Source organism: Coturnix japonica, chromosome Z, assembly GCF_054131305.1.
Source record: "Coturnix japonica strain WE chromosome Z, WE-NBRP24, whole genome shotgun sequence".
NCBI lineage: Eukaryota > Metazoa > Chordata > Aves > Galliformes > Phasianidae > Coturnix > Coturnix japonica.
This window is the reverse complement of record NC_140702.1, coordinates 63,987,114-64,013,655: the sequence shown is the minus strand read 5'-3', so window position 1 is coordinate 64,013,655 and position 26,542 is coordinate 63,987,114. Positions and strand designations below refer to the sequence as shown.

Below are 26,542 nucleotides of genomic sequence, written 5' to 3'. Positions count from 1 at the left end.
TGATGTAACTATGGTTGGACAGGCAAGGAGGATGAAGGCCAATAAACCATGATCAGTTAGTAACTATTTTCCCCTAGCAAGAGTTAGAAAGGTAAGGAGGAAATACACTTGCAGCTAGTAACACACTATAGTTCCTAGAATATTCTTATACTGTCTTTGTCAAGCATTGGACCAACAGGAAAATGATGTTTGGTTTGCATCACTATTTTGTTGCCTGTGCAAAACCTTCCAGAAACATGGGGAGTGATTCAGCATCAGTGGTCACTGATTGGTATCCAGTGCCCACACTCAGATATAATTCAAACCAAATGTTGTATGAATACCAGGAATAAGTATGCATGACGTAGTTAGGTTTGCATCATCTGCAACATTTCTCCTTGCTGTGGTGATGAAAAATCCACAGAAGAAGGGACACTGCTTTATGTAAGTGCTTATGTGGACTCTTATACATGCTTTCAAGACCCACCTTCCTGTTAAGTTCAGTGATTTCTCTGATTCATGCAGTGGTATTTCTTATTAAATGTAGCAAAAATATCTTTATATTTTCAGAATGGCTTATTTTGATGTTGATTTTTTGTAAGTCTGTACTATCTCAAGTAGCTCACGCTCTCCAGAGTCCTCTTGAGCCCAGGTGTTCTTTTCCACACCTTTCTTTGCTCATCCTTGTCCAGCTGGTGCCTGCTGTGTTCTGCAAAGTGGTGAGAACAGAGCCGGCTGAAAGATAATCAGGGTAAAGTGAGAAACTCTGAGTGTGCTTCAGCAGCACTGCTCCTACACGGCAAAGGATGCATTCTAATAGTACAGCCAACCCAAAGCAAAGGCAAAGGAAAACTGCTGCCAAATAGGCTGTCTGTCTTCTCCCAGACATGCCCTCCTTCTGCTTCCTTTGTACCAGGTCTGGTGCTTGTCTGATACCATCCTGAGATGATTTAGAACAATAGACAGAAAAACTAATTCTACAAAAAACAAAGTAAATAGCATTCTAATGGCAAGGAATGGGTCTGGACTACAAAGCTGTGGGACATGTTTGATCCATCAGGAGCCCTTCCTGACCACTTAATTGGCTCATTAACTTGCCTTACTACATCCCAGCCATGGTTTTCTTTATTCATTTTGGCTTAATCACAGTCACGTAACTTTGGATCAAACATAATTAACGATTTTCCTGAGAGCTTTGTCAAATTGTCTTAATGGACAAGGCAAAAATACTAAAACATGCAATTTCGTTATTTCAGTTTCCATATTCGTGTAAGAATAAACTAAACTGAGATTTGGGGCAGCTTGTTCTCTTGGTTCTTGTAAAAAGGACAGACATAGCTGCATTTCAGACGTGAATTTGATGTGTCTTCAAGAAGTTATTAGTTGTACTAATTAAATATTAATCTACCATTGCTTATAATTCTTTGAAAATGTTACTTCTATTTTATTTATTTATTTATTTATTTATTTATTTCCAATTTTATTTTCTTACCAGAAGAACTAACCTGGAGCTCGGACTATCATGGGGCATGATCTTTCATAGACTCAGCTGTCAAAGCTTTAAATATTGACATTCCTGTTCTGGGAATACTTGGCAGCTATCAGAATAAAGCCTCAAACATAATCATGTTAATTAAAGTCAGGCAATACTGCCACTGTCTTTACCTAACTAATGCTTCTCCTTAGAATTCTTCTGTCAGGATATTTCACCATGAGCTTGCACAGCCTTTTTCTTTTTCACAAATTCTCATCAACATACACAAAAGGGATTGTTCTCATGGTCTCACACTGAGAGTTTACTCATCTCATAGTGCTTAGTGGATGTAGGGGGTCGGGAGTAGTCCTTTTAATAGTGCTTCATTAGGAGAGTGAAAGACAACCTAACAGAAACAAAATTAGGGCAACACTCCTGAATCAACAGTTGCCATTATTGCTGTTCCACCATAAGAGTCTTTAACAAGCAACTGCAATTTCCTAATGAAGAGAATATAAAAAATAAACAGGAAAATAATTAACAGTGAAAAGATGTTCTGTTCATAATGTTCTGTTTTTAAATACTCAGTCTGAAACTTGAAAAGGAAATTTATATAAAAAACTACATTACCAAGAAAGTGCTATTAATTCAGTTCTAATTATTAAGAAAAAAAAAATTGAAGCAATCTTAGAAATCTCCCTTTCTTATTTGCCATAGTGAATCCTTATGAGGACCAGACAGCATAGTTTGCTATAAACTTTCATTTAGAGTTAATTATCTTACATATTTTAAATCTTTATCATAGTAAGTAACAAATATTTTTAAAGTAACCAAAATTTAAATCTATTTTGGGCAACATGATAGATTCTATTATACAAAACAGAAGAATTATATTGTAAGAGAGCTAATGCATAAAATCTATTTTTTTCCAAAAAGTTTTAAAGGACAACAAAAGACTTTTAGAAACAGACTTTTCATGTGATAGATGTTCACTTTAATTTTTCAGACTATGATTATACAGATGCATAGAAGTGTACATCTTTCTTGCTCTGACAAATGCTAAAATCACTGAAGGATTTGTCACTCCTATACAGTGACTGTTTTTTTAAAAGAAACAAAATGGATCTTCTTAGCTACCCAGGTCTTCAGTGTTGCACTGTGTACTCTTGGAATATTTTGGGGTCAGTGTGTGTAAAGGAAAATATCCCATTTAAAAAGTTAGTTTGCGCTTTATTTCAACAAATAACCTTTGTTAGTAATTAACATTAGGGACAAATTTAAGTTCAAGTGTGCTTTGCTGATTGGGGATTTACATGCAGAAATAGGACCTCAGTCATACAAGCTGCTGACCAGTTATCTAATGATAGATTCACCTAACTAAGGTGAATATGTACCCTCTTTGCTAAACAAGACAGGACAAAACCAAGCCCAAAACAACAATAAAAACCACCACCAAGTAACCAACAAACAGCACCAACAAAACAAACCAGGTAGAAACTTTAAGTTACTGTGATGGGTAAACTAGGTATGGACTTAAATCTCAGACTTACATACCACAGAACTTATGGTATTAGGGTTGGGGTTAGGGTTGCAGCAGTTATTGGGAGGAAGTGTTCTGAAGTTGGAATTTTTAGCATAGGCATTGATTTTTGACTTTTAGAACAATTCTTTGGAATTTTTTTCAGTAAGCAGCTCCAAAGTAACTGATTTAATTATTATCTCTAGAGAACATGATCAGTATGTTTTATCCTTGATCTTCCCAGGGGCTACAGTATCTTGACTGTGTTTATGTGCCCTAGTAAAGTACAGGACTACAGATGGACTATGTACAGTTTATTTGCAATGTGAAGAAAACTGATATCAATTGAAGCATCTCCAAATCTATAAATTTTAGAATTCTTTATAATTTGGACTCACAAGTATAATAAAAATAGACTGAAAGAAAAGTAGTAGTAATAGAGTAGCTATTCAAGAAAAGGTCTCCATGATCGGGTCATGCTAATTTGGAGAGCCATGATTAAGTTAGGCAAACAATAAGAGCAGTCAGATTAACAACTCAAAATTTAACAAATTGCACTAACTAGATTTTTTTTCCCCTTTTTTCTCCACTGTGTTTCTCTTTTTCTTTCTTCTGCAGTTACCCTACTTACTTGCTCCCACTGCGTTCCCTACATCCTAAAACACTGTCTTTTCTTCTTTAATACCTTTGTTATAGAACAGCGCAGTGCTTTGCTTTTTGTCCTGACACTCTGCAACATGTTTTTATTACATTCACGGTGTGACTGATTTGCCCCTTATTTCTCAAGAGAGGAAAAAAGTGGGGGAAGAGAGAGGACAGGCAGGGGTTTGGGTTTGTTTGCAGTTCTACAGACATATGCCAGCCCCCTTCTTTCTTGCCCTCCCTTCATCTCCACCAACACTTAAAAAATCGTTCCCATTCACACTGTGCGCGCACACACGTTAGGAGGAATTACGGGCACAGCGCTTGAGGTTGCCCTGACAACTTCAAGGCATCCCTGTGCGTGGGGACCAGCAGCCCAGCGGAGTTTCCCAGGCCCCTTGGGGAAGAGGAAGGAGGGAAAGAGAGGAGATTGCAGGGTGCGGGAGCCAGAAGCTGTGGGGAGGGGGGGTAGCAGCAGGATGAAAGGGGCACATACATCTCCAGTGGCACAATGGGAGTTTTTCTGGCTGGCTATGAAAGGACACACTGAGGATACAATGGTCTGTGACACATGAAAGCTTTGGAGCAAACTTTATTGCTTCTCCATTAAGAACCCTTCCAGAGACCCATTCAGCTCTAAGAAATCTTGTCAACATCTTAAAATATAAAGAAAACAAAAACCTTCATTTTCCCATGTTCCAAAACAGATTTTCAATATTTTTTTAGATGTCTTCTTGTTTGTGTCCTAGAAGCTTTTGAAGCTTTAGCACTGGCAGGTACTGGGTGTTCCTCTTCAGGTTCCCATTAACCCCAGTCTGAGGGAAACCTGCCCAGCAGTACCCTAGTAAGGGTTCTCTGAGGCAAGAGTTTGCTTCCTCCTCATATATCTTTTGTTTACACGTGCGCCTGCTATCCCTCTACAGTGAATGCTTCCTGCTGTACATGGCATCAGCAGTTAGAGCCCAAGAAGAGAGGAATTACTGTACCCTGCTTTCAAGCTGAGAGGTCATTTATAGGATAAGCGACAGCAGAAATGAGACTAAGCAACCTAAAATAAGGGGCCATGTAGTCACAGACAGAGTGCATAGTAGGAAGCCAAGCTGGAAAGCAGATTACAAAGGAAAGAGCATGACTCTTGCTCCCTGACATATCAGGTACGCATGGTTCACCACTTGATCCCAGAATGTGCCCAAGAAAGAAATAGGATCACAAGCTCTAATCCTTCTACACAGCACTCTTCAGTGGTAAGATGTGACCTACATTGACTCCTAGTGATTTTTGTAGTGTAGGAGACTGAGTCTAGTGTCCAGTGTGGAACACAAAGATTAGAACTGGTTAAAGCAGTAGGCTTTGGGAACCCTGCAGGCTGACAGTGATCAGCATCTGGTCCCAAATCTACTATTTGTAAAAATCAGGATTCTGAAAACAGATTAATTTAGCATCTGAGCATTTCCAAATCTTCTTAACAAAGTACATAAATTAAGTTTTTTGTTTGTCTGTTTGCTTGTTCATTTGTCTAAGATATAGTCCAACTTTAAAGCTGATCTTGGCTAAACAGAAAGAATATACAGTCCATTGCTGATACTTTAAAGACAGAAAGTAAAAGCACAGAATAGTAATTTAAGCATGTAAAAATAGTTGGCTGAACTAGTATGCATGAATTAATTTTAAATTGCACTTCTTTTCAAGATAGCTAGTGATACTTTAAAAATAAATTTTCCAACAAATGCTGACATAAACACTGTGCAGCTTAGTATTTATAAGAGTCTGTTGCAGAAGATTCTTTCATAATGTCTTTCTTCATCCTGCAGTTTGAAAACACTATTCCAACAGGAAGCATTAGCACTGATATGGAACACGTGGTGCAACCATGCAGATGGAGTCTGGGAAAGTTACTGACTACTTGAAATTGCAAAGAGAAAGTACCAAGGGACATTTTAGGGACAAAAATAGTGCCTGCACCTGTTTGGAAAGAGTTTTTCCATTTCTGACAGTGTTCATGAGACACCCCTCAGATGTTGCAAGTACATTTGCTTAACAGCCATAGTGCAACCCTGTTGGTGCAATCTGGAGAACAAATACTTTAGCAGATGCCACACTGAGCACCCTAGTATTCACTATAGATCAGACACATTAAGACCAGCCAAGAATTAGGATTAATGTCGCAAGTTTTGAAAAGCTTATAAAGGACTCTAAATGCTTATTCATAAAATAGTAAGAATTTTCTGAAACAAGCTAGCAGCATTCAATCTATTTTAAATTCCCATGGCTTGAAACAGAGGTAAACTCAGGTCATTCACTAACAATTGAATAAACTCATGTTAATTGTAACAACATCCTCAAAATTTCTTGAGAGTACTGTTTTATTTCTTGCCATTACAAGTTAGGTGCAAAACATTCCTAAGGCACATTTTTCAAATTATGGTCATTACACTGATGAAAATTGAAAAATTGGCTCACTGGAATACAGGGAGTGCCATACTGGACTGGATGATTTTCTAGGTCTTTTCCAACCGTGGTGATTCTATGATTCTATGATTCTATGATTCTATACTGCTTCACACCAATAGTATTTAACTTCAACGGGTGCTAAGAAAGCGCATAAAACTGTAACTCTTATGACATGACAGAGAATGTGATTGCAAGCATTAGGGACTGGAGATGAAAACATTGGCAGTACGAGCTGCAAAAAAAAGGACAACTTACTTTGGATAGCCGTCTTTGTACTGGTCCACAAAACTCTTCCCATAAACCTATTTGCGTTGTGCTGACTTTATAGTCATTACTCATGAGGTGAATGTGCTTGTGCTTAAATTTACTAGGAATTGCTGCCCTGGACAGTAAAGCATCAGGAAAGATGGGAGTCAGAGCAGTAGTCTACTACATGAGTACTACGATCATTGCTGTACTGATTGGTATAATCATTGTGGTCATCATCCACCCCGGGAAAGGTACAAAAGAAAACATGCACAGAGAAGGCAAAATTGTGCAAGTGACAGCAGCAGATGCCTTTCTTGATTTAATAAGGTATGGCTATGATATTGCATATTTTCTGTACCAATGACAACAGTGATATCTGGATTCTCAAGAGATGTATAGTGAATAAATTTAGGTAGTGAGTGTATAAACTAGTTACATTTCTTTCAGCTATGCAATACTGATATCTCTAACACTTACAGTGCTACAATGCATAGTTTTACATTCCAATCAGGTTGCTGCAAGGGAAGAAGCTGCTTTTAATATTAAAAAAAAAAAAAAAAAAAAAAGATTATTTTACATACGAAATAAAGTTTTCTGTTCTGCTATCTGCATGGGTCTTTTCCCCTTCTTCCATAGCACAATCCTTATTACCAAATTCCTCTGCTTTCTTTACTTCCAACTTTCAACAATTTTCTCATTTCATTGAAGCCCTGATTTAGCTTTTCTTCAATGCCAATCTGGGTTCATCTACTCAACCTTTTTAAATTGTATGGATGGGAAATAAATTCCAGGAACAGGCAAAATGAATGCTTGAAATAGAGGGCACAAATACAAAATCTTGTTTTCTCCTTGCTCAGAGACTCTGCAATACCTCTTTTCTAGAGTTAATATGTCATAGATGTATTCCAGGGAGTAGGGAAACTGAGGTTTTGAACTCAGGAGCTTTTCCACAGGTAAAGCCATCAAAATTTTGTGTTCCACTAACCCATTTGGAGAAGCCAGAGACATGGAGAAAGGCCTCCAAGAGTCATGCTGCCAGGAAGGGGGACTTCAGAAAGATCCATGAAGAGGTTTGCACTCAGATTCCTCAAGATTTATTCAGTTACGCTGCCTCTAATCCCCTCAGAAATATCACCATTTTGAAAAGGAAATAAACAAGCCCCCATATGTAACAAGCATGTAAACACATATATTGTTATATGTGTCTGTGTTACTATTAAAGAATGCTTCGCCTTTGGAAATATTTATTTTTTTTAATCATAAGACACAAAATTGAGTTATGAAATCATTATTTACAAGGCTATGTGACTGAAAAGGTTTTTGAGAAATAGAAACGCATTATTAATAATTTCTTTATTAATCTAGGTCCTGACAAAATAAATAAATGTAAACTAAAAAGTTGGTACCAATACATAGAGCTTTGTTCATGTGATAAATTAGCTAATGTTCTGCTCCATTACAAGACCTGCTATACCATATTGGATCCAAAGATTATAATTGACATGATCTCTTGAACCCTATTGCATTTTGTCCTGATAAAGCTAACCGGGCCAATTCTGTACACAAAGCTCTACTTGTTGTATGTATCTGTATGCATAAATATATATTCATCTTAGGGTTCCTTTGAAAATTATCTGGTCAACTATTTAGTTGGCTCTGCCACTACTTAATATGTAACTAGAATCATAGTATATCTCATATAATCTTCTTTCTCTTTCACAGAAATATGTTCCCTCCAAATTTGGTGGAAGCTTGCTTTAAACAGGTATGTTTTTTCCAGCTCATATTAAATCTGAAGATACTTGGATATGAAAGGACTTTACAGATTGGAAGATGTTAAAAAATGGAAAATGTGCATAGGTTAGAAACTGAGGCAACAGTTTTGTGAATATCAGTAATAGAATCAAACGAAGGGACATTCCATTACCTGTGATAGGAATGCATGGGAATGTTCTTACTTCATTGCTTCCCAAATTCCTCCCTCATTAGCCTAGTCCTAACATAAACTATTCTACAGAGAAAACAATAGTAACTAGTTACATACCTCTTTTAAAAACAAGACATCACGGATCCAGGGAAATTTTTTAATGCGTCTTGTCACAACTTAATTACTTTGTACAGAACCAAGAAGCAATCTCTAACTGAGTTTACCAGTTGCTACGGTAGTAACCAAATGGGATGGAATGTGGAGGAAAAAAAGCAAGAATTTAAAGTAAAAGCTTTGAAAAGATGTACTGAATTACAGCAGAAGAGAATTTAAAATAAACAGCAACATCTTCCTTAGGCACAGGTGTTTTGATGAACAACATTGCCACAAGAAACACACAGAAAAGTTGAAATACTTTGTTTTGAGTTAATTAACAAATACCTAAGAAGGTGGTATGGCTTAGCACACTGTAAACCTAGAAAAAGTATAAGCATAATAATGAGTGAATTGGCCATTGCAAACGTTGACATGGACATTACTATGACTAAACATAAAATGGGAGTTAGTATAAGGCTTTTTAACTAGAAGAAGGTTTATCATGGTGATGTCTTGAAAAAATGGAGTAGTGGGAATGAAATAGATCATCTGTTTTTAATGAAAATTCCTATAGCAACAGGAAATTTAACTCAGTGAATAGCAGTCTTAAATCTAAGATGTTAATTAAAGAGGTCCTGTACATTCTGTTTCTATTATATATGTTGTATTTCTCATGTGTTTCACAGCCTACAGGATTTTCCTAGTAACAATTCAATGAATAGGAAGCGTTTAGTGAATGTTTTTCTGACTTCCATCAGCAGATGTCACTGGCATATACACTCCACACTTAGATCTTTTGATGTATCAGGTGCACACATTCTGTCTTATAGCATCCTTCAACATGTTTCTTTCCTGATAGAGATCTGCACTGAAATATAGTGGAAGGATTTTCCTTCTTTCTCATTATTACCACCATATAGAACCTCTAATGACTGTGTTCAGACTCACAACATGTTCTAAACACTATGTTCCCTATCAATAGCAAATACATTCCAAAATACTTCCACTAATGCACCAAAGATGTTACCTCAAAAGACCAAACATTACTCAAATTTTTAACATTGAAAATTTTTGCTTTCCTTTGCATAGTTCATTTTAGTGAAGTAAAGTTGGACTTCAGAATGTAGAATACCTTTTCTGCATAATTAAATAGAATTTCTATCTAGAAAGTGGTAGCCAAGATGGAGAGGGCTTTTAGAGGGAGCTAGGACAGCTTTTATGACATTGCTAGTGATAGAAGAAACTGGAAGGAATGCTGGGATCTCAGGACTTAATCAGGAAGGATCTTGCTGGATTTTCTGCTGCTTTCCAGTCAGTCTTCCTGCTCTTTAACTTCCTTTTACTGTATTTTCACAGCAAGCCTGTGAAGCAAACAAATCTGCCTCCTCTTGTTTCTCCTCCTCCTGCACTTCTTCCTCCTATTCCTCCTCCTCCTCTTCTGAAAATGTTCATCCCAGGAAACAGAAATAAGAGCTAAGGAAATCCTTGTTCAAACCTTTCAGCTGGGAATGAGAAGATCCATTTCAGGCCTAGCTGATGCTTTTCAGCTCCATACACCAGGAAGGCTTCAGGGCACATCTTTTCCTAGCAGGCCTAGATAAGAACAATAACTTCAAAAATGTCAGGCATTAGGTTCATTTTATTCCTCACAAGTTAATCCCTTACTACTCATGAAAGGTCTGATTGCACTGTCTCAGTCAGCCCTCACTCCAAATAAATCAGTGGCAGATAGGGATCTCTGGAATCAGAAGACAATTAAAGCCTATGACAAAGTTTCTAGTGCTGGTTATTTCCCTATGACATACGATGATACTTTTCCTATGTGGGGCATTGTGCCTTTTCTCAGCAATGACAATCTGAAAAGTCTGATGGCAGGTAAATATTTCACACTTGTCTAAAATTAGAGAATTTTATTCAAAATATTCTTTATAGTTCAGTATTCACCCCAAACTTGGGGATATGCAAAGAAATCTTCAGATTTATCTTTCACCTCTGGCTACAGCTTTTCATTTTTTTCCATGCTAAATTCAAAGTTGATATCTATTGCTTGTCTGATAGATAGGCAGAAAGTTCATCCTATCTGATTACTTGCTGTGCTGTGCTCTCAGGATATATCAAAAGACAAAAGAAACAAAGAGAGAAGTTGGGACATCAGGGAAAACAGAATCAGTCTAATAATTTGTTGGAGGAGGTCACTGTGTTGTGAATAGGCAGAATTTGTTGCCAGATGATGCTTAAAAAACTGGAAAGGTGTACCTGATAACTGCATTTCATCCAAGCTGTTTTTAATTAATGTTCTTTCCATAACTCATTCTTATCAAGGGGATAGGAAGTGTTAATTACACTTCAAGACAAGACTGTTGGTATACATACTGTCGATTCCTCATGATAGTATTGTCTGGTTGAGATGCATTTTAACCTGTGTCATCAACTCTTCTGCAGAAAACCTCAAATGCTTTCATATATGTCCATAAGGACAGGAAAAAATGAATCTGGAAGACAGAGTATTTCTGCTTTATTCTCATTTATCTATATATATTTATCCTTGCATTTTAGGGCTAGCAAACCTGTTGTCTTCAAAATCATCACTCACTAAAAACCACATCACCATATTGACCTAGAACAGATAGCACTAATTATAGTATGTCAGAATACTGATAGTAAATCACGACTTTTCAGAGTATTTACCAATGCAATTACATTTTTCACAAGCTAAATGGTGGCATGTGCTACTTCCGTGGTACCTACTGTTGCTTCTTAATGTCATGTAATGAATTCAAATGAGAGGGCTATGAGTATCTTGCACAGGTTTTGAAATATATATATATATTTTTTTATATGAATATATATATATTCTATATATATATATATATATATATATTTCACAATATATATAATATATATATATTCCCCAATATATATATATAATGTATATATATATTCCCCAATATATATATATTATATATATTTCCCAATATATATATATATATAGTTGAAAAAATATAGTGCAAACAGGTAATTCATTATATTACAATGAGAAATTAAATCTATTGCCTATTTCATCATGAGATATCTGAATTCAAAATAATTTTAAAGCTTCACAGTGTCTTGGACTAATTCCAGAAACTACATTATAGAATTTTCTTGCATATAAAGTTGTTTGTAGAAAGCTATTAGTATTACTGTGTATCAGATAGCATTTTCCTTGCTACTTGTTTGTTTTCTGTATGTGAACTAAAGGAAACTGTATGACTATATTGAATCTAAAATCCTATCAGGCAAAATTCTTTTTACTTGGTGACAAAATGTATAAAAGACTCTTCAAAATGACAGGACCACAGTTATGTTGTTTAGTCTATCCCAGATTATCAGTGTAGGTGTGTAGATTCCTAGTAAAACACAGATGGATTCTGAAAATCCTAAGCCCACCTGTAGGAATTATAGGAGAGTTATTCTTTATCTACTTTCTTCCATTACTGAATGATACAAAAGAATGAGGATTCACAGAAGTGTAGTGTGATATTAAAATGTCAGTTTGAGGTACATGTTTTTACTTCGATTCCCAAAGACAGCTGATAAACCTTATTCCCAGAAAGATGCAGTAAATTTTTGCCTGAAAAAAGAAATTTCATAAAAACTCACGAAATAATCTCTGTTGATAGTTTCTCTGCAAAACAATGATAGTCAGCTCAGCTACCACCAATTCACAACCTTCAATATTTCCTATCCTTTAGAAGATATTCTTTTATACTGTTGCTTTCTATAAACTGTTGGTTTTTCACCATTCTGCACAGAGAATTTTTTATTCTTTTCATATATATTTTTTCCAGTGCTGGTTAAGCAATCTTCTATTTTGCTTTCAGAGTCATCTGTAAAAATTATTAAAAAGAATAAACTTCAACCTACACTTTTTCCTTTGCAGTTACTATATTTATTTTTCCCTAATACCTTCTAATTTGCTTCACCAGGAATTTTCTCATGACTTTTTGATAGACAGCTTTGTGCACAGTAAGACTGACACATCAGTGAATTTATCCATAACCTCATTTATCACTAATGAAAGGCCAACACAATTGACTGTTTTAGAACAAATAAAGGTTGCTCTCTGAGTTCTGTGCTCAAATTCCCACTTTGAATTCAACTCTAAAAAAACTGTTTTTCCACTGCTCTCCACCCTGGGAAGAATTCTAGAAAGACTGATCTCCCTAGGGTAAAGCCAACATTTCTGAATACTTCATTTTTACCAGCAGTGTGAGTCCACAGAAAAGATCAACAACTTTGTGTACCAGTAGTACACAGAGTACATAGTAGTAGCAGAAAAGGGAAGACTTTGCTGAGAGAAGTTCTAAAATCTGTATAATACCCCCTAAAAAACATTTACCAATACAATGGGCATCTTCTGACTGAGATAGAATTTCAAAATCAGCAAAAAGAAGGAAAAAGAAGAAAAAGGAGGGTGGGACTGGGGTGGGTGGAGTGGGGGGTGGGGGGTGGAAGAGAAAAGGAAAAAGAAATAATTAGTGTAACCTAAGATGATTTCTAACTGCCTTTCCAAAGAGGTCAGAAATTTCATATGATTGTGCTTTCTCCTCCCCTGCCCAACACTTTCCCGGTTCCCCCTGATAATGTTGGAATCCAGTATCTCCAATGTAATTGACACAGGAGTGGATGTCTTACAAAAACTGTGGTACCGATGAAATAAAAGTAGTTTATGGCTTAGTCAATAACCTGTTGCAACAGGCAGCAGACAGCACACACCTAACACGGTCTAGAAGCCCAATTATGTTGCTTTTGACTTACTCAAATAGGCAGGAAAAAGAGAATAATCTGGGGATAATTTAGGAGAACCAAGGAGAAGGCAGTAATTGTGTCTGGAGAGAGCAAGAAATAAAATAAATTCTATAGGAAATTAGTCTTTAACTTCAGTCTTCATTAAGAGGTTACCTTTTTATGTTTGTCTAATCTGCATGTCTGAAAGTCCAGCATAATTAGACCCTTCAGATATCTGAAATAAGAAATGTCTACCTAGTTGGTTTTGTTTTATTATATACAATGACTAAGATAAATAAAATTATTTGTATTATGAAGTCATCACACTCCCATTAAACCTCAAAAAAAAATTAACAACTGGAAGCATTTCATGTACAGCTTTGGACAGTAGTTCCAATTTCAGTGTTGCTTAGCTTCTGGCATTCAATTTCTCAGTGACTTGATTCACCACTGTAACCTATTAAAAAAAAAAAAAAAAAAGCCACTTTTGATCATTTTCCTGCCGTTTTGAAGAACTGTGCTATCTCACAGAGAGATCAAACTTCATTTCATACAGCAATACAGCAAAGAAATTTTCACAGACAGGAGTGAGTGAGGGGGGAGCTGTGTTCCTCTGTCAGCCAACTGCTTGAATAGCTCATTTGCCTCCTCTAGTTACGGAATAAGGCTTCATACATTTCTTTTATAATTTTTTAGCAAATTTCATTTAAAACTCAAGGATATCTTTGTTCTGCTACATCTTTTGTATGTACAACTTGTTTCCTTAAATCTCCTGTAATTTAACACAAAAATCTGAAAAACTTAAAGCCTTCAGGAGATACAGTGTATATGTGGTAGAACTAAATTAAAACAATTCAGCTATGGAAAGTAAAAGAAACTTAGGTTAGCTTTGCTATGTGCTAATATTTAGGTTTCCCATCTTAGTTTTAAGTATACTAGCTTCATTTCATTCAGATGCTCATTCAGATGCTTTTAGAGTATGCAACAGTCTCCAAATATTACTACTAACTCTACAGCTTTTGAACTTAACATTTGGGTTTTGTAGACACATCCAAAGGAATAAAAATCCAAAGATACTGAATACTCTTGACAACTGTATCCCATTGCTTTAAAATGATATTTAGTATCCCAAGATAATCTAGAAACATTTTGTGAGTTTTACTTAGTATTTCTTGTGCTCAGATGAATTTAATAAGGATAGGGCTGAGGGTTTTTTTTGAATGCTGGAACAAATATTCAGGGTACACATTTCTTTTTGGAAAAGTACGTGGTGGAAGGCTGGCTGTCAAAGTGGAGATTTAGTACAGCACTGAGAGATTTAAATTGATTTCCCCATTCCATAGAGAAACTATTTAAATTGAGAAATAATTCCATATCAACAAAAATGGTGACTTTTTATTGCATAGTAGAGAAAACTAATGTCTTTTCTAATAGCAAATTTCTAATTTCAAGTTAAGGAATTGGGAGGAGTAGGTATGTTATATTTAGATTACTTTCAGTCTATTTTTTTCTAATTCAAAAACAGTTGAAAAAATATTTGGGGGAATAATGGTTATTTATAAAAAGGCAAATTAAATATTGATAGATTCATAATAAACTCACACGAATGACAGCTTACCTTACCAACAAGCATTATGCAAAAATTCATGTTTTACCATGGAAATTAATAATTCAATGATATGTGATTTTTACCTTTGTTTGGACAATTCACATGATTTCCACCTTTCTGTTCTTTTTGTTTTACCAGTTCAAAACTAACTATGAAAAGAGAATGTTTAAAGTAGATATCCCATCCAATGACACGTCCACAGTGGCTTCCATAATTAGTAATGTATCAGCAGCAATGGAAACCCTCACACAAATGAAAGAGGAAATGGTTCCTGTTCCAGGTTCTGTAAATGGAGTGAATGCCCTTGGCTTGGTGGTTTTCTCAATAAGCTTTGGCCTGGTGATTGGAAGCATGAAGGAGCAAGGTCAGGCCTTAAAAGACTTCTTTGATAGCCTTAATGAGGCTATCATGAGACTGGTAGCTCTAATCATGTGGTAAGTGCCTCTGATAAATTATGTATTAAGTTACTAACTTTATTTTTCACTATAGTGGATAGCCAGAGTTTTTGGCAGAAAGTGATACAATAAGAACTTAATTGAATTGTAACTTTCTGGTAAATGAAACCCTAAGTTGTAGTTTTGTATATTTAGTCTTACAGAGTGTTTGGCTTTTTATCCTAAGAATCAGGATCTTTGGCACACCTTGCCAAGCTTAGCACTCATTCTATGAATTCATAAGGTGAGAAGTCAAAATAACATGCTATCAAAATTTCCTTATCATCTACTCAGATTTCATTAGAGGAAACCAGCAAATCTCTCCTATAATCTTATTTCTACACAGAAAGACCTTGCTACCACTAGTTTCCAACACAAGCAGTTCCTGCAGTTATATAGTATGTAACTATGTCCTTGCATTGTAGCTGCACAAAGATATACATATTTTTTACTGTTTCGTTTCCTCTGTTCAATAGATAAATAAAACCTATACATTTTCCCCAAAACACACAGAAATCCTTTTCAGAAATGAAGTCTTGTTTTCTGTCATGTAGAAGGTAGCTTTTGAAAGAAAAGGCTGAAATGTCTTGTTGCCTTTTCACAATCCCCAAAACCTCAAAACCTGCACATACTAAGTGCAAAACTATAAAAGAGTATGCTGTAAAATTCTATAATACAGAAAACATCTGTGCAAATCAAAAATCTTTTCCCATTGCTTGTAAGAACACTTGAGATAACAAAGCAGAGGGTAGAAAATGTTACTTCTAGTAAGCTTCAATGTGTATTTTATGTTTCAAGGCACAATTAAGATATTCTATATAATGATGCTCACTGATAAAAAGACAAATGGGTACTTATGGAAATGGAAATAGGGCTGCATCAAAAGTTCTGCTGAAATAATAGAATTATGTTTCTGTAGATCTAAGAGTTTTATGCCCAGTGCTAACTCCTTTACTTGTAGCTGTGATTACTGATAGGAAGAAATAGATAAGACCACTTGTGTTGCTACCCCACAGTGCCATAACCTTTTCCATACAGACAGCTTCACACTAAAGTATTTATGGAGTGCTCCACTAGGAATGGACAGAAACATCATGAAATCATTGGAAGAGTGAGTTCTTCCCCTGCAACATAAGAAACAACATTGGAGAGAGAACAGAGAAGGACACTTGGCATATACTTCAACTGTGTTGAATGAGACTTCATTCTAACTTGCAGAATTTTAAACAAATTTGCTAAACCAGCTTGTAAATGATACTTGAATTATGAAGGGAGCTCATCTCCCTACATATGAAGGCCTATTGCTGGAGAATTTTGAGCTGAAATTGTTCTTCTAATGACACTCCCTTTACATTGCAGTGTTAGTCACATATCTGGCCACTCCAGTTTTCCTAAGTGATTTGCATGCATTTTTAAGTTAATCTTCAAGGCTTTGTGTCTGAAAGGCATGCTATACTCCTCTGATGTTCCTCTTAACAGATTTTGAATGTAGTAGAGCCTATAAAAAATCTTTGCGCTGTGGTTTCATCCAATTTGAGCTCCTTATAGTCTAACAGTTAAACTCCTGAACTGCTTTTCAATTACAGTCATCCAATTAGTAATATCCTACCTTGAAGCACACATACAAATGTGTAAAAGTTATGAACAGGGGAGCATTTTATATTGTTCACTACAATACTAATTTGATTTCTTATTTGCAGGTATGCTCCACTTGGAATCCTCTTTTTGATTGCTGGAAAAATTGTTGAGATGGAAGATATGGGCGTGATTGGTGGTCAGCTTGCCATGTATACTGTAACAGTTATAATCGGTTTGCTTATTCACGCTGTCATAGTTCTACCTCTCCTGTACTTCCTAATCACTCGTAAAAACCCTTGGGTGTTTATTGGAGGCCTAATCCAGGCACTAGTCACAGCTTTGGGAACATCTTCCAGGTATAAAATAATATTTTAGGGCCAAATATATATATTTTAATATTATTGCTTTAAGAAACAAACTTTTGCCTAATGCAGCTGGTTAACTTCACTCTGTGAGAGATGGTCATTAGCATTATATTGATTCAGACTGTTATTTTTTTTTATTTTTTTTTTTTATGAACTCCTGAAAAGGTATGAAATTGACATATTTGGTAATGCAGACTGTATGGCTGGAGCCTTTGTGACATCATTTAGCCCTGGTCCTTGAGTTCTGTAGGAGTTTGTAATTGTTGGTGAAGGACAAAGCTGGCAAAAGAAATGTTGTGCATGGCAAAACAAAGAAGCAAGCATGAAGCCTCAGAGGCAATTGTGAGAGAGCTCAGGAGCCTTTCTTGGCAGGTGATGTTCTATGCTAAGTATCCTGGACCTGCAACAGAAAGTCCACTAGTGTTCTATGTTGGTGAAGTGAAAGACTTCATGTGAACTAATGTCTGTTTCCATCTGAGATGGAAGAAAATGTTGCCAAAATGAAATACTTATTTCATATTCCACATCCAGACGAGAAGCTATTAGGACTATTAACACAGAGTCTGAGTAAATTTCATATGGTAAAAAGTCTCTTGAGGACTTACAAAAGACTGTGTCAGCATATTTTCAGTTAAGGAAAGACATCTACTTTTGAAACCAACTCCTTCTTATTTGACATTTTGATGTCAGTGCTTGCAATGTGTAGAATGTCTAAATGGGAATTTTCTTAATGATTTTTAAAGGTCAATAGTAAAACTAAAGACAATCAACATGGTTCAAAAGAAAATAAATAGTGGCAATTAAAACAAATACCTAGTTCTATCAAAACTGAACTTCAGTGTGTAATAGTGTTAAAAGTGTATTTTCCAATCTTAGCTGCTCAAGATTCTTAGTAGGAACCTAAACAGCTGCTGTATTAAGACAGTACAATGCAATGCAAGTAGATTTAAAAATTATTCAAAATGCTATTTTATGTTGACTGTCATCAAAGAGGTTTTCTGGCACAATGTTTACTTCCCTTCTTTGCACTTTATCAGTATTTTTATTTTATCAGTACTGATAAAGTTTTCCAAGTCTGTGAAGTAGTTAGCAATGAAGAGGTCACCGAACCACAGTAACCTGCGCTGCTGAAAAACCTCTTCAGTGTGATCAGATGGAAAGATGCATCTTTAAGAACAAAGAGACAAATCTATTCTTACAAAACAGCCAACTAGTCCCAGAGGATCAGGAGAACCTCCAGTATCATATATAGCTTGGCAGATATATACACGTGTCATCACAGTGAATGACAGTTTGCATTCTACAGTGTAAAACTCACATCATGACTTCTTTCTTTTTGTTTCAGTTCTGCAACACTGCCTGTTACATTTAAGTGTCTAGAAGAAATAAATGGAGTGGACAAACGAGTTACAAGATTTGTACTGCCAGTTGGTGCTACAATTAATATGGATGGAACTGCCTTATATGAGGCTTTGGCTGCAATTTTCATTGCCCAGGTTAACAACTTTGACCTGAACTTTGGGCAGATTATCACAATCAGGTACAGAAGTCATTATTACCTACATCTAATGAAAGCACCTCTGTGTTGATTTCTTGTCATTTAATGAGGGATTAAACAATAAACATCTAGAGCTAAAAACAAGTACTACTAAAGTAGGTGAATAACTGTAACGATTTACACCTTCTGCACAGAAGAGGCCCCCAGCACATACCCTTCATTAGGTAAACATTTAAAAAACTGGAACATGAGATACCTATCACTGCACATAGTAGGGTCAAAAAGAAGATTTAAATTTCTTTTGTCATTAAAATTTTCTTGAAGTATTCACACAGATGTTGGGATCTGCACCAGATAGTTTACAGTGAACGTACCAAGCTGTAGCAAAGGAGCAGCACAGTGGCATGGTGCACTGCTAAGTCAAGCAGGGTGGTATTTTCCTAGTCTTGGTCTCACATAGAGCAAGCTGTGTAAGGAGAAGCAGTACATTTTATTACATCTGCTGATAGAGGTGGAGAAGATGAGTATGTTTTCAAGCAAACAAGCCTTCATGTTTGAAATGTGACAGCAAAACGAAAAAAAAAACCTAAGTAGCACATTAATTTTGTTCTGTGACTCCAATGGCTTGAGAGAAGAGGGTGATGGATACATGTGCACTGTAGATGAATGTCAGCAAGGGGAGAGTGGAAAAATGTAGGCAGACAAGCAGGTATTTATTACTCAGCAACACTGAACATTCAGATAATGGTGAACTGAAAACACAGGATATTTTCAAGCAGAAGTGCTTCTCTCCATAAAGCCCACCATATTAACTTAATATTCATTAACAGAAGGTAAGACTCTGCTTTCACACTCCAGAGCAGTAATTTAACATTCGTTAATACCAGAGCTGCTCCCTGACAAATCACCTGACAAAACAAAATTCTTACTAAAGTGAATGTGAACAAGCATATTTCAGCCAAGCTACTAGAATGTATGATTCAGGGGTTTTGCCAGTTTTCTGATTTCTGTTGACTGAATTCAAAATGGCAAAGGAGTTGGTAATTCACCTAGCGTAAGGTTATAGTGAGGTGGACAGAGAATAAAACTTTGAATCACATCTGCCGGGACAAAATTAATTCCTCAACTTTAACACATTTGAGCTGATGGAATTGGTTTGTTCAGTGAGTGGTGTCATGTACCTATGATGTTTTTGACTGGCCATAAGCACTAAGAAGGGTATTTACCATGCCACAAAATCATGTTACCAGAGTTCTGGATAAACGCTCAGTGTATACATTTTGGACTAAAATCCACATACCCCTCCAAGCTGTGCAGTGTTCAGATTAGGGGCTGGGTTCACAGTTTTCTTTCTTTACTAAAGAGCAAATGCTTTCTTGCTTGTACTTGTTTTCGGTGTTTACCAGATGATAAAAAGTGTTTACTACAGAAGTCAATTAATTGTTCTTGCGGTCTCTTTGCACAGCATCACAGCTACAGCTGCCAGTATTGGGGCTGCAGGCATTCCTCAAGCTGGACTGGTCACCATGGTCATTGTGCTTACATCAGTGGGTTTGCCTACAGATGATATCACTCTTATCATCGCAGTGGACTGGTTCTTGTAAGTACTTAAATGGCTGAATTAAGAACTTAAATTTATTTGGAGGTGCAGTAGGCAGGCACAATTTGACAGCACTGCAGTGAGCTTTTGCTCTAGAAGTTGTGAATCACAATTTCTTGCAATTAAGATACGTTCTTAAAGCAGATGGTGTAGCCTAATGATGGCTCTACTTATGTGCAAAAGGATGATTTATAAACCTGGATACTTAGGATACTAAGAAAATTTTCAGATGCAGTAATTCAACTAGAAAAGAATTGCTCTAGTGTGACTACTTTTGTTTGTTTGCTTGCTTGTTGGTGTTTTTTTTTTGGAAGCTGTTAATGAAATTCCATCAGTTAGGTTTAGAATATTGAGCTGGGGTGGCTATTTAATCCAGGAAAGGTTAGTATCTTCTCCACAGACATGGAAGTGAAAAACAGTTCTTTACTTCTTATCCAGCACCCATAATGTATCACACATCAGTTGTTCTGTTCCTTTGCAGAAGACAGTACAGTCACATCCATAGGTATAAAGGGAGATATCCTAGATCCAAGAAGTAAATCACAGGCATGTTTCTTCCAGCCTATTTCCTCTGACCTAGTTTCCAGAGAGTTTTACCCATGAACTCTTATCAAGTGATCCTTGCAAGAAGCTGGAGGAAACTTTGGTCAGAAGGAAAATGAAAATCAGGCAGATTCTCATTGGCTTGTATGTCAGAGGATATAAACCCAAACAAGTATAAAAGTGCCTCTGATAAGCATCTGCCATATTTTCCTTTTGTTCTCCACATCACAAGCTATTTCTTAGGGTGGAGTTGCCAACAGTATTAACAGATATAGTTTCTCCAAATCCTTGTATATTGCAGTTTTCTGTCGAAGGAGGAATAATGACAATCAATTCAATGAATATACATAATAATCATAAAACTGCTGAATCGTCTAGTAGATATCCAGTGAAAATTTAAATATCTTGTCTGCATACTTCCCTGAACAAGTGATAAACTCAGGGTTAATTTACTATTTCTTCTTAGGGATCGTCTCCGTACTACTACCAATGTCTTGGGAGACTCCATTGGAGCAGGAATTGTCGAACACTTGTCACGGCATGAGCTGAAGAACAGGGATGCCGAGATGGGGAATTCTGTGATAGAGGAGAATGAAATGAAGAAACCATACCAGCTGATCTCACAAGAAAACGAAAATGAGAAACCATTAGACAGCGAAACCAAGATGTAGGGCAAAGATGGCATGAGTCTAACACTACAAGTGCGGAAAACACACACTTTTTCCAGCCTTTTATATCTTGAATTCACCACATTCACTTATTCCTTATCTTTTCCATTTATGCTAGCACTGAAAAGAATTAATGGAAATATATTCCAGACTAGCAGTGATCAAGTGGCTTCCCACTTTAAAAATAAAAAAAAAAAATAAAAAAAATAACAGACAGCAACACTGGTCCTGCTAGAAATGTGCTAAGTGAGGATAAAAAAAAAAAAAAAAAAAGAAAAAAAAGAAAAAGAAAGAAAAAGAAAAAAAAGAAAAAGAAAAAAAAAAACGGCATCTTTGTTACTCAGCCCTGAAAATGTGATTTATTTTTTTTTAATGAACTGGAAAGTAAAATCATATAACAGAGCTTGAAAATGTTTTTTTTTAAATACCTATTGGAAAATTCAACATCTGTAAGCACACAATCAGTACTTTCCAACTTGATAACTGCATTCAGCTGAGTAAATTAATAAGATTTCTTTCACTTGATGTTCTTTTTTTTCTAGCATTACAGCCTTGTTCAATTACTAGACAATAAAAGGACATTAATTGAAGGAATAAAAAAGGAAGTGTATAGATGCAGAAACAATTCCCACAATCAGCACTTTGTCAGCTAAGCTGAGAAACAATTTTACCTAGACACTATTTTTTACATTATCCTCAGCTGATCTTGACAAAAACTCAGCCTAGTCAGTTCCCATGGATTTGCAGACATTTGTGTATGTATATATGTGTACCTCCGCACTGGATTTGCCCTTTAATTTCAACTCCACAACCCAGCTGAACAATCAATGTCTGTAAATGTTTGTAGGGGCAAGGCCCTAGGCTGTACTGACTCTGGGACTGGAAATGCATCTTCTTCTATTTTTGGGGATATAAAAAAATATGCTTTAGGTACACCAATTAATCTACTTAATAAACAATAATATAAATAGGAGGCAGTACCGGCCCTCTGCAGAAAGTGCAGAAGGTTGAGTTGTTCAGATCCTAACAAGACTGGATTCTAAATCTGAATCCTTAGGGCTAACAAGAGATCTTCTGATTGTAGAGCTCCAAAACCCTTGGTCTTCCACTGATCAGTAATAAAGCCATTAGATAGATCTGTGTTTTTCCACCTGGAGAAGAAGGCTCCCTGTTTCAGTGCAAAATTCCAAAAGCCTTATGCATTTATGAGCAGCATCCCAAAAATAAAAAATAACCCTTTAGAAAGTAAAACTAATGGGTGCTTTTTCACCTTTTGCTAGGAAAAATCTATAAATCTAATCTAATCTAAAATACAAAATAGTAAATACTATAATAAATATATGAAAAAATAATTACAAAGGATTTTAAAGCTCAATATTGTAGATTTCTTTCAAGGAATCAGTAGGGAAAGAATGAAAAAAGAGAGACAATGCACTTGTAATCCTGTTGCTTTTTTTGTTCATTCCAGAATCATTCCCCAGTGAAGCCCCTTCTTAGAAATATTAATTATATACATTCTCCTTTTAACTTGTATAATTGTAGAGGTTAAACTGGAATTTTTTAAAATACAGCTACAGTTAGGGGAATGAAGAAATACTAATCAGAAGGCAGAATAATGTTGAGTGATGGTTTTTATTTAAATGTTCTTTTTTCTTCTTTCTACCTTGCCCAACAAAATAAAACTTGATTGTATGAATGAAGGATTGATTCCCTTGTAATGCCCAAAGCGCAACACAAAAAATATTCACCATGCTGCTTTTGTCTTTAAGACAACATAAATGCGGTGTATTTCACTGTAGTGAAAATGTCAACATCCTGATTGAAGGTAAATTTTTTCCCATGTTTAGAGCAACAAGGCAAGACTGTTTTGTTTAGGACTGAAAACTCCTGCCCATCTTCTCCAGTTGATTAGTCCAGACAATAGGAGCAGGAACTCTTCAGTGACTTAAGTGAGCAGGGTTTAACTCAGAGCACTGAGCGGTCAAACCTACAAAGCTCTTAAATTAATCTCTCACTGAAAGAAAGCAAGTGTGACTTTTATGTTTTTGCTAACAGAATGCAAATCTAGGATACAGATAGACATTCTCAGATATGTGTAATTAGAGATATTTTTATATAGATACTGTATTCAAAATGTGTGTATAAATTTTAACTGTAGAATGTACAGCATAACGATTTAATTTTTGTTAAGATTCTGTTTGGAAATACATTGCAAAGACATAATATAAATGGCTGTCTTTCTATGACATCAGCAGAGAAAAATGAATTGTTTCACAAAGTATGTGATCTTTTTTTAAACTAACTTTGTTTCTTATGGAAATCAGGTATTATAGAAAGATTCCCTTGCTCAGCCCTCATTGGTTCTGAGTTGGTATGCACACAGAGTGGATTGAGAAGCATTACTTTGTAGATGTATTTTCAATAAAAATAGTTTTACATTACTACTTTTTGGGGAGATTTTTTTCAATGGCTCTCTAACCAAAGTTCTACACAAACTCAAAGCAAACAAATTTATATTATGGGACCCCAGGTCATTCTACACAGCGGGGATTCCTCACTTCAAATATCTGCTTAGAGTTCCAAGATCAAAGAAAACAGATAAGTGAAACACCACTGACCAAAGAAGGCAAGGAAGGGAGGGCAGGAAGGAACATTAAAAATTATAAGAAAAAATGTCAAACTGAGTGAAGTTCATTCACATGTAGGTAAATCTGCAAAATCTTAAAAAGGTAAGCATTTATATTTCAATTGATTCAGTAACTGAAAAGTTGCTGGTTCATTTTGAATGTATAATTTCATGGTCCAAACACAGAAGGGTCACTGTGCCATGGGAAGTAATAGGAGTCCTTTGACTGGGGTATTAAAGCACTGTAATGTTATGGTCATCCTACACAATCCACTGTTCTTCTCACGGAAGTAGTTTGTTATGGTGTCAGGGTTCATCTGGCAACAACTTCAGCTAGCAGAGATACTATCTAATGGAAGTGAATGTCTTGTCAGAAGGAGTGGGAAGGTATGTGAGCTGAATCACTTGCATTTGGAAATCTGTCTTGGAGCAGATAGAGACAGCAGTGAGAAGCCTTGCCTTCCTGAACATGACAACAGAACTGGACATTGACTTTCATTGATTCATCTGAAGCATTTTGAGTAAAAACAATACATAAATGCAATCGGCATTAAAAAAAAAAACAAACAAACAAAGAAGTAATGGTTATGTTATCAAATGCATAAGCATCATTTTACCCATTTTTTAATGTTGTCTACACATTCATTTTTTGATTCAATTCAGTTAGGCATCTTTGTGTTTTGATAATTACTATCACTACGTGAAGAGCTAAAGAAAAAAGGGTTAGTGCATTGCTCGGAGGTATTACTGGCACGGTGACCGCACAGCTCTGTGGCCCGAAACAGAATAAGGTCTCTAGTATTGTATAATTTTTCAGTGGTGTTTTCATTTGGAAGTTGAGGTACAAAACAGGCATGCCATTCTTAGACAAGAATTTATGTCTCTGTGACGGTGTGTGGCCCATACAAAGCAAAGGGATCATGCATGTGGAAAATGAACTACTGGCAGAAGAAAGTGCTTCTGCCTTCCTTTCAGAAGGACTGGTTTGCACTAGGGACATTTGTGTTCCAGTGCAAATGCAATTGATGAGAGATAGACAGCATTGTTTTCAACCAGAAATATAACATGTATTTGGTTTAATAAAGAGTAAAAATGATCCAGAAGAGAACAATTTGCTTCTAATGTGATCAACTGTGCTAGCTGTGCTTGTTGTAATCAACACAGTGTCATCAGTGTCAACAACTTGCTTCTAGCATGATCAGCAGTTTCCCAGAACAGGATAAAATATTGAGGAGAGCTGATAGATCACTCCCTGTCTGGTTTCCTGTCGTTTATTTTTATTAAGAGATTGGCTTACACTGGAAGTGTGGAGCAATGGAGAGATGGGGAGAGATGTCTGCACCTCCATGACAATCAGAAAACCCAGACTTGCAACATCAGAGAGGCAGCAAGATTCTCTCTGACAGTAAAGAAAACATTAGCTGGAAGATAACATGGTGAGCCTTTTTTGTCCTTCTTTTTCCTCCGTTCTGGCTTCTGGTTACACAGAGGTATCTAAAATGCCAAAATTTTAGAACAGGAACATTTTCATCTCTAACCAAAGTTTTTCATCAGCATGCCTCATTACACAACTAGGGCTGCACAAATAACTGATTTTTCACTTCAGTGAGAGAACTGAAAAACATGGGAGGATAAAATTTTTCCATGGCATCATGAAACAATTTTTTTTATTACAAATTTTTTATTACAGAGCAGTCTGTTTCAGGTAAAGTTAAGTGTTTCATCATCCCCTTCACTGTATTCTTGTATTCCCACAAAACACCTCATTTTAATCTAATTTCTGATCTATTTAAAATGAAGTGAACCAGCTTTTAAGTGAACTGTATTTCTTGAATAAAATGCTGGACAATTTTTCAAGGAAAATGTCAAAAAGAAATAGATCAACTTTTCTACCTCTCCTCACTTTAAAGCCAGTTGTACTCACAAATGCTGGCACAGCTTCATAAGCACTTATCTCAAAACTGCATTTTTCAGCAATATATTTTTATATGAACACTTCTTTGCTATTTCTTTCTTTCCCCACACCTTACATATTTTTCCTCATTTCCCTATTGCTCAGAATTTTTTCTTGATTGTTGACAGGAAATGAGGCACAGCCAGAGGAGGACCACAAAAATATGATGCAAGGGGTGGAACATCTTTCCTTTGAGGATGGGCTGAGAGAGCTGGGGCTGTTCAGTCTGGAGGAGAGAATGCTGTGGGAAGACGTGAGAACATCCTGTCAGTATCTACAGGGGAGCTGTAAGAAAGAAGGGGACAGGCTCTTTATCAGAGTTCATGGTGATAGAACAAAGGGAAATGGTTTCAAAGGAAGGGAGATGTAGATTAGATATAAGATACTTTTTTGCAATTAGAGTGGTGAGGCACTGAAACATGTCACCCAGAGAGTGAACAACTCAAACAATTCTATGACTCTGTGATGAAGACTGTGGAGAGCCCATACAGTGGAGCTGTACAAAGCTGAGTAATACCTAGTGCACCTCGCAGACTCAGAGGATCTACTGATCTGGACCT

At 36.2% G+C, this 26,542-nt stretch overlaps 1 protein-coding gene across 1 annotated transcript in view; it reads left to right on the top strand.

Annotated features, from left to right (window-relative positions):
• SLC1A3 (solute carrier family 1 member 3) overlaps positions 1-23,843 on the top strand; it is a 57,709-nt gene extending 33,866 nt beyond the window's left edge. The window contains exons 4-10 of the mRNA XM_015848511.3: positions 6,437-6,641; positions 8,037-8,079; positions 14,855-15,150; positions 16,851-17,084; positions 18,439-18,633; positions 20,057-20,191; positions 21,201-23,843. Of these exons, the coding sequence (XP_015703997.1) occupies positions 6,437-6,641; positions 8,037-8,079; positions 14,855-15,150; positions 16,851-17,084; positions 18,439-18,633; positions 20,057-20,191; positions 21,201-21,405 (1,313 nt within the window). The 3' untranslated portion in view covers positions 21,406-23,843. The remainder of the gene's footprint in view (positions 1-6,436; positions 6,642-8,036; positions 8,080-14,854; positions 15,151-16,850; positions 17,085-18,438; positions 18,634-20,056; positions 20,192-21,200) is intronic.
• The last annotated feature ends 2,699 nt before the right edge of the window (positions 23,844-26,542 follow it).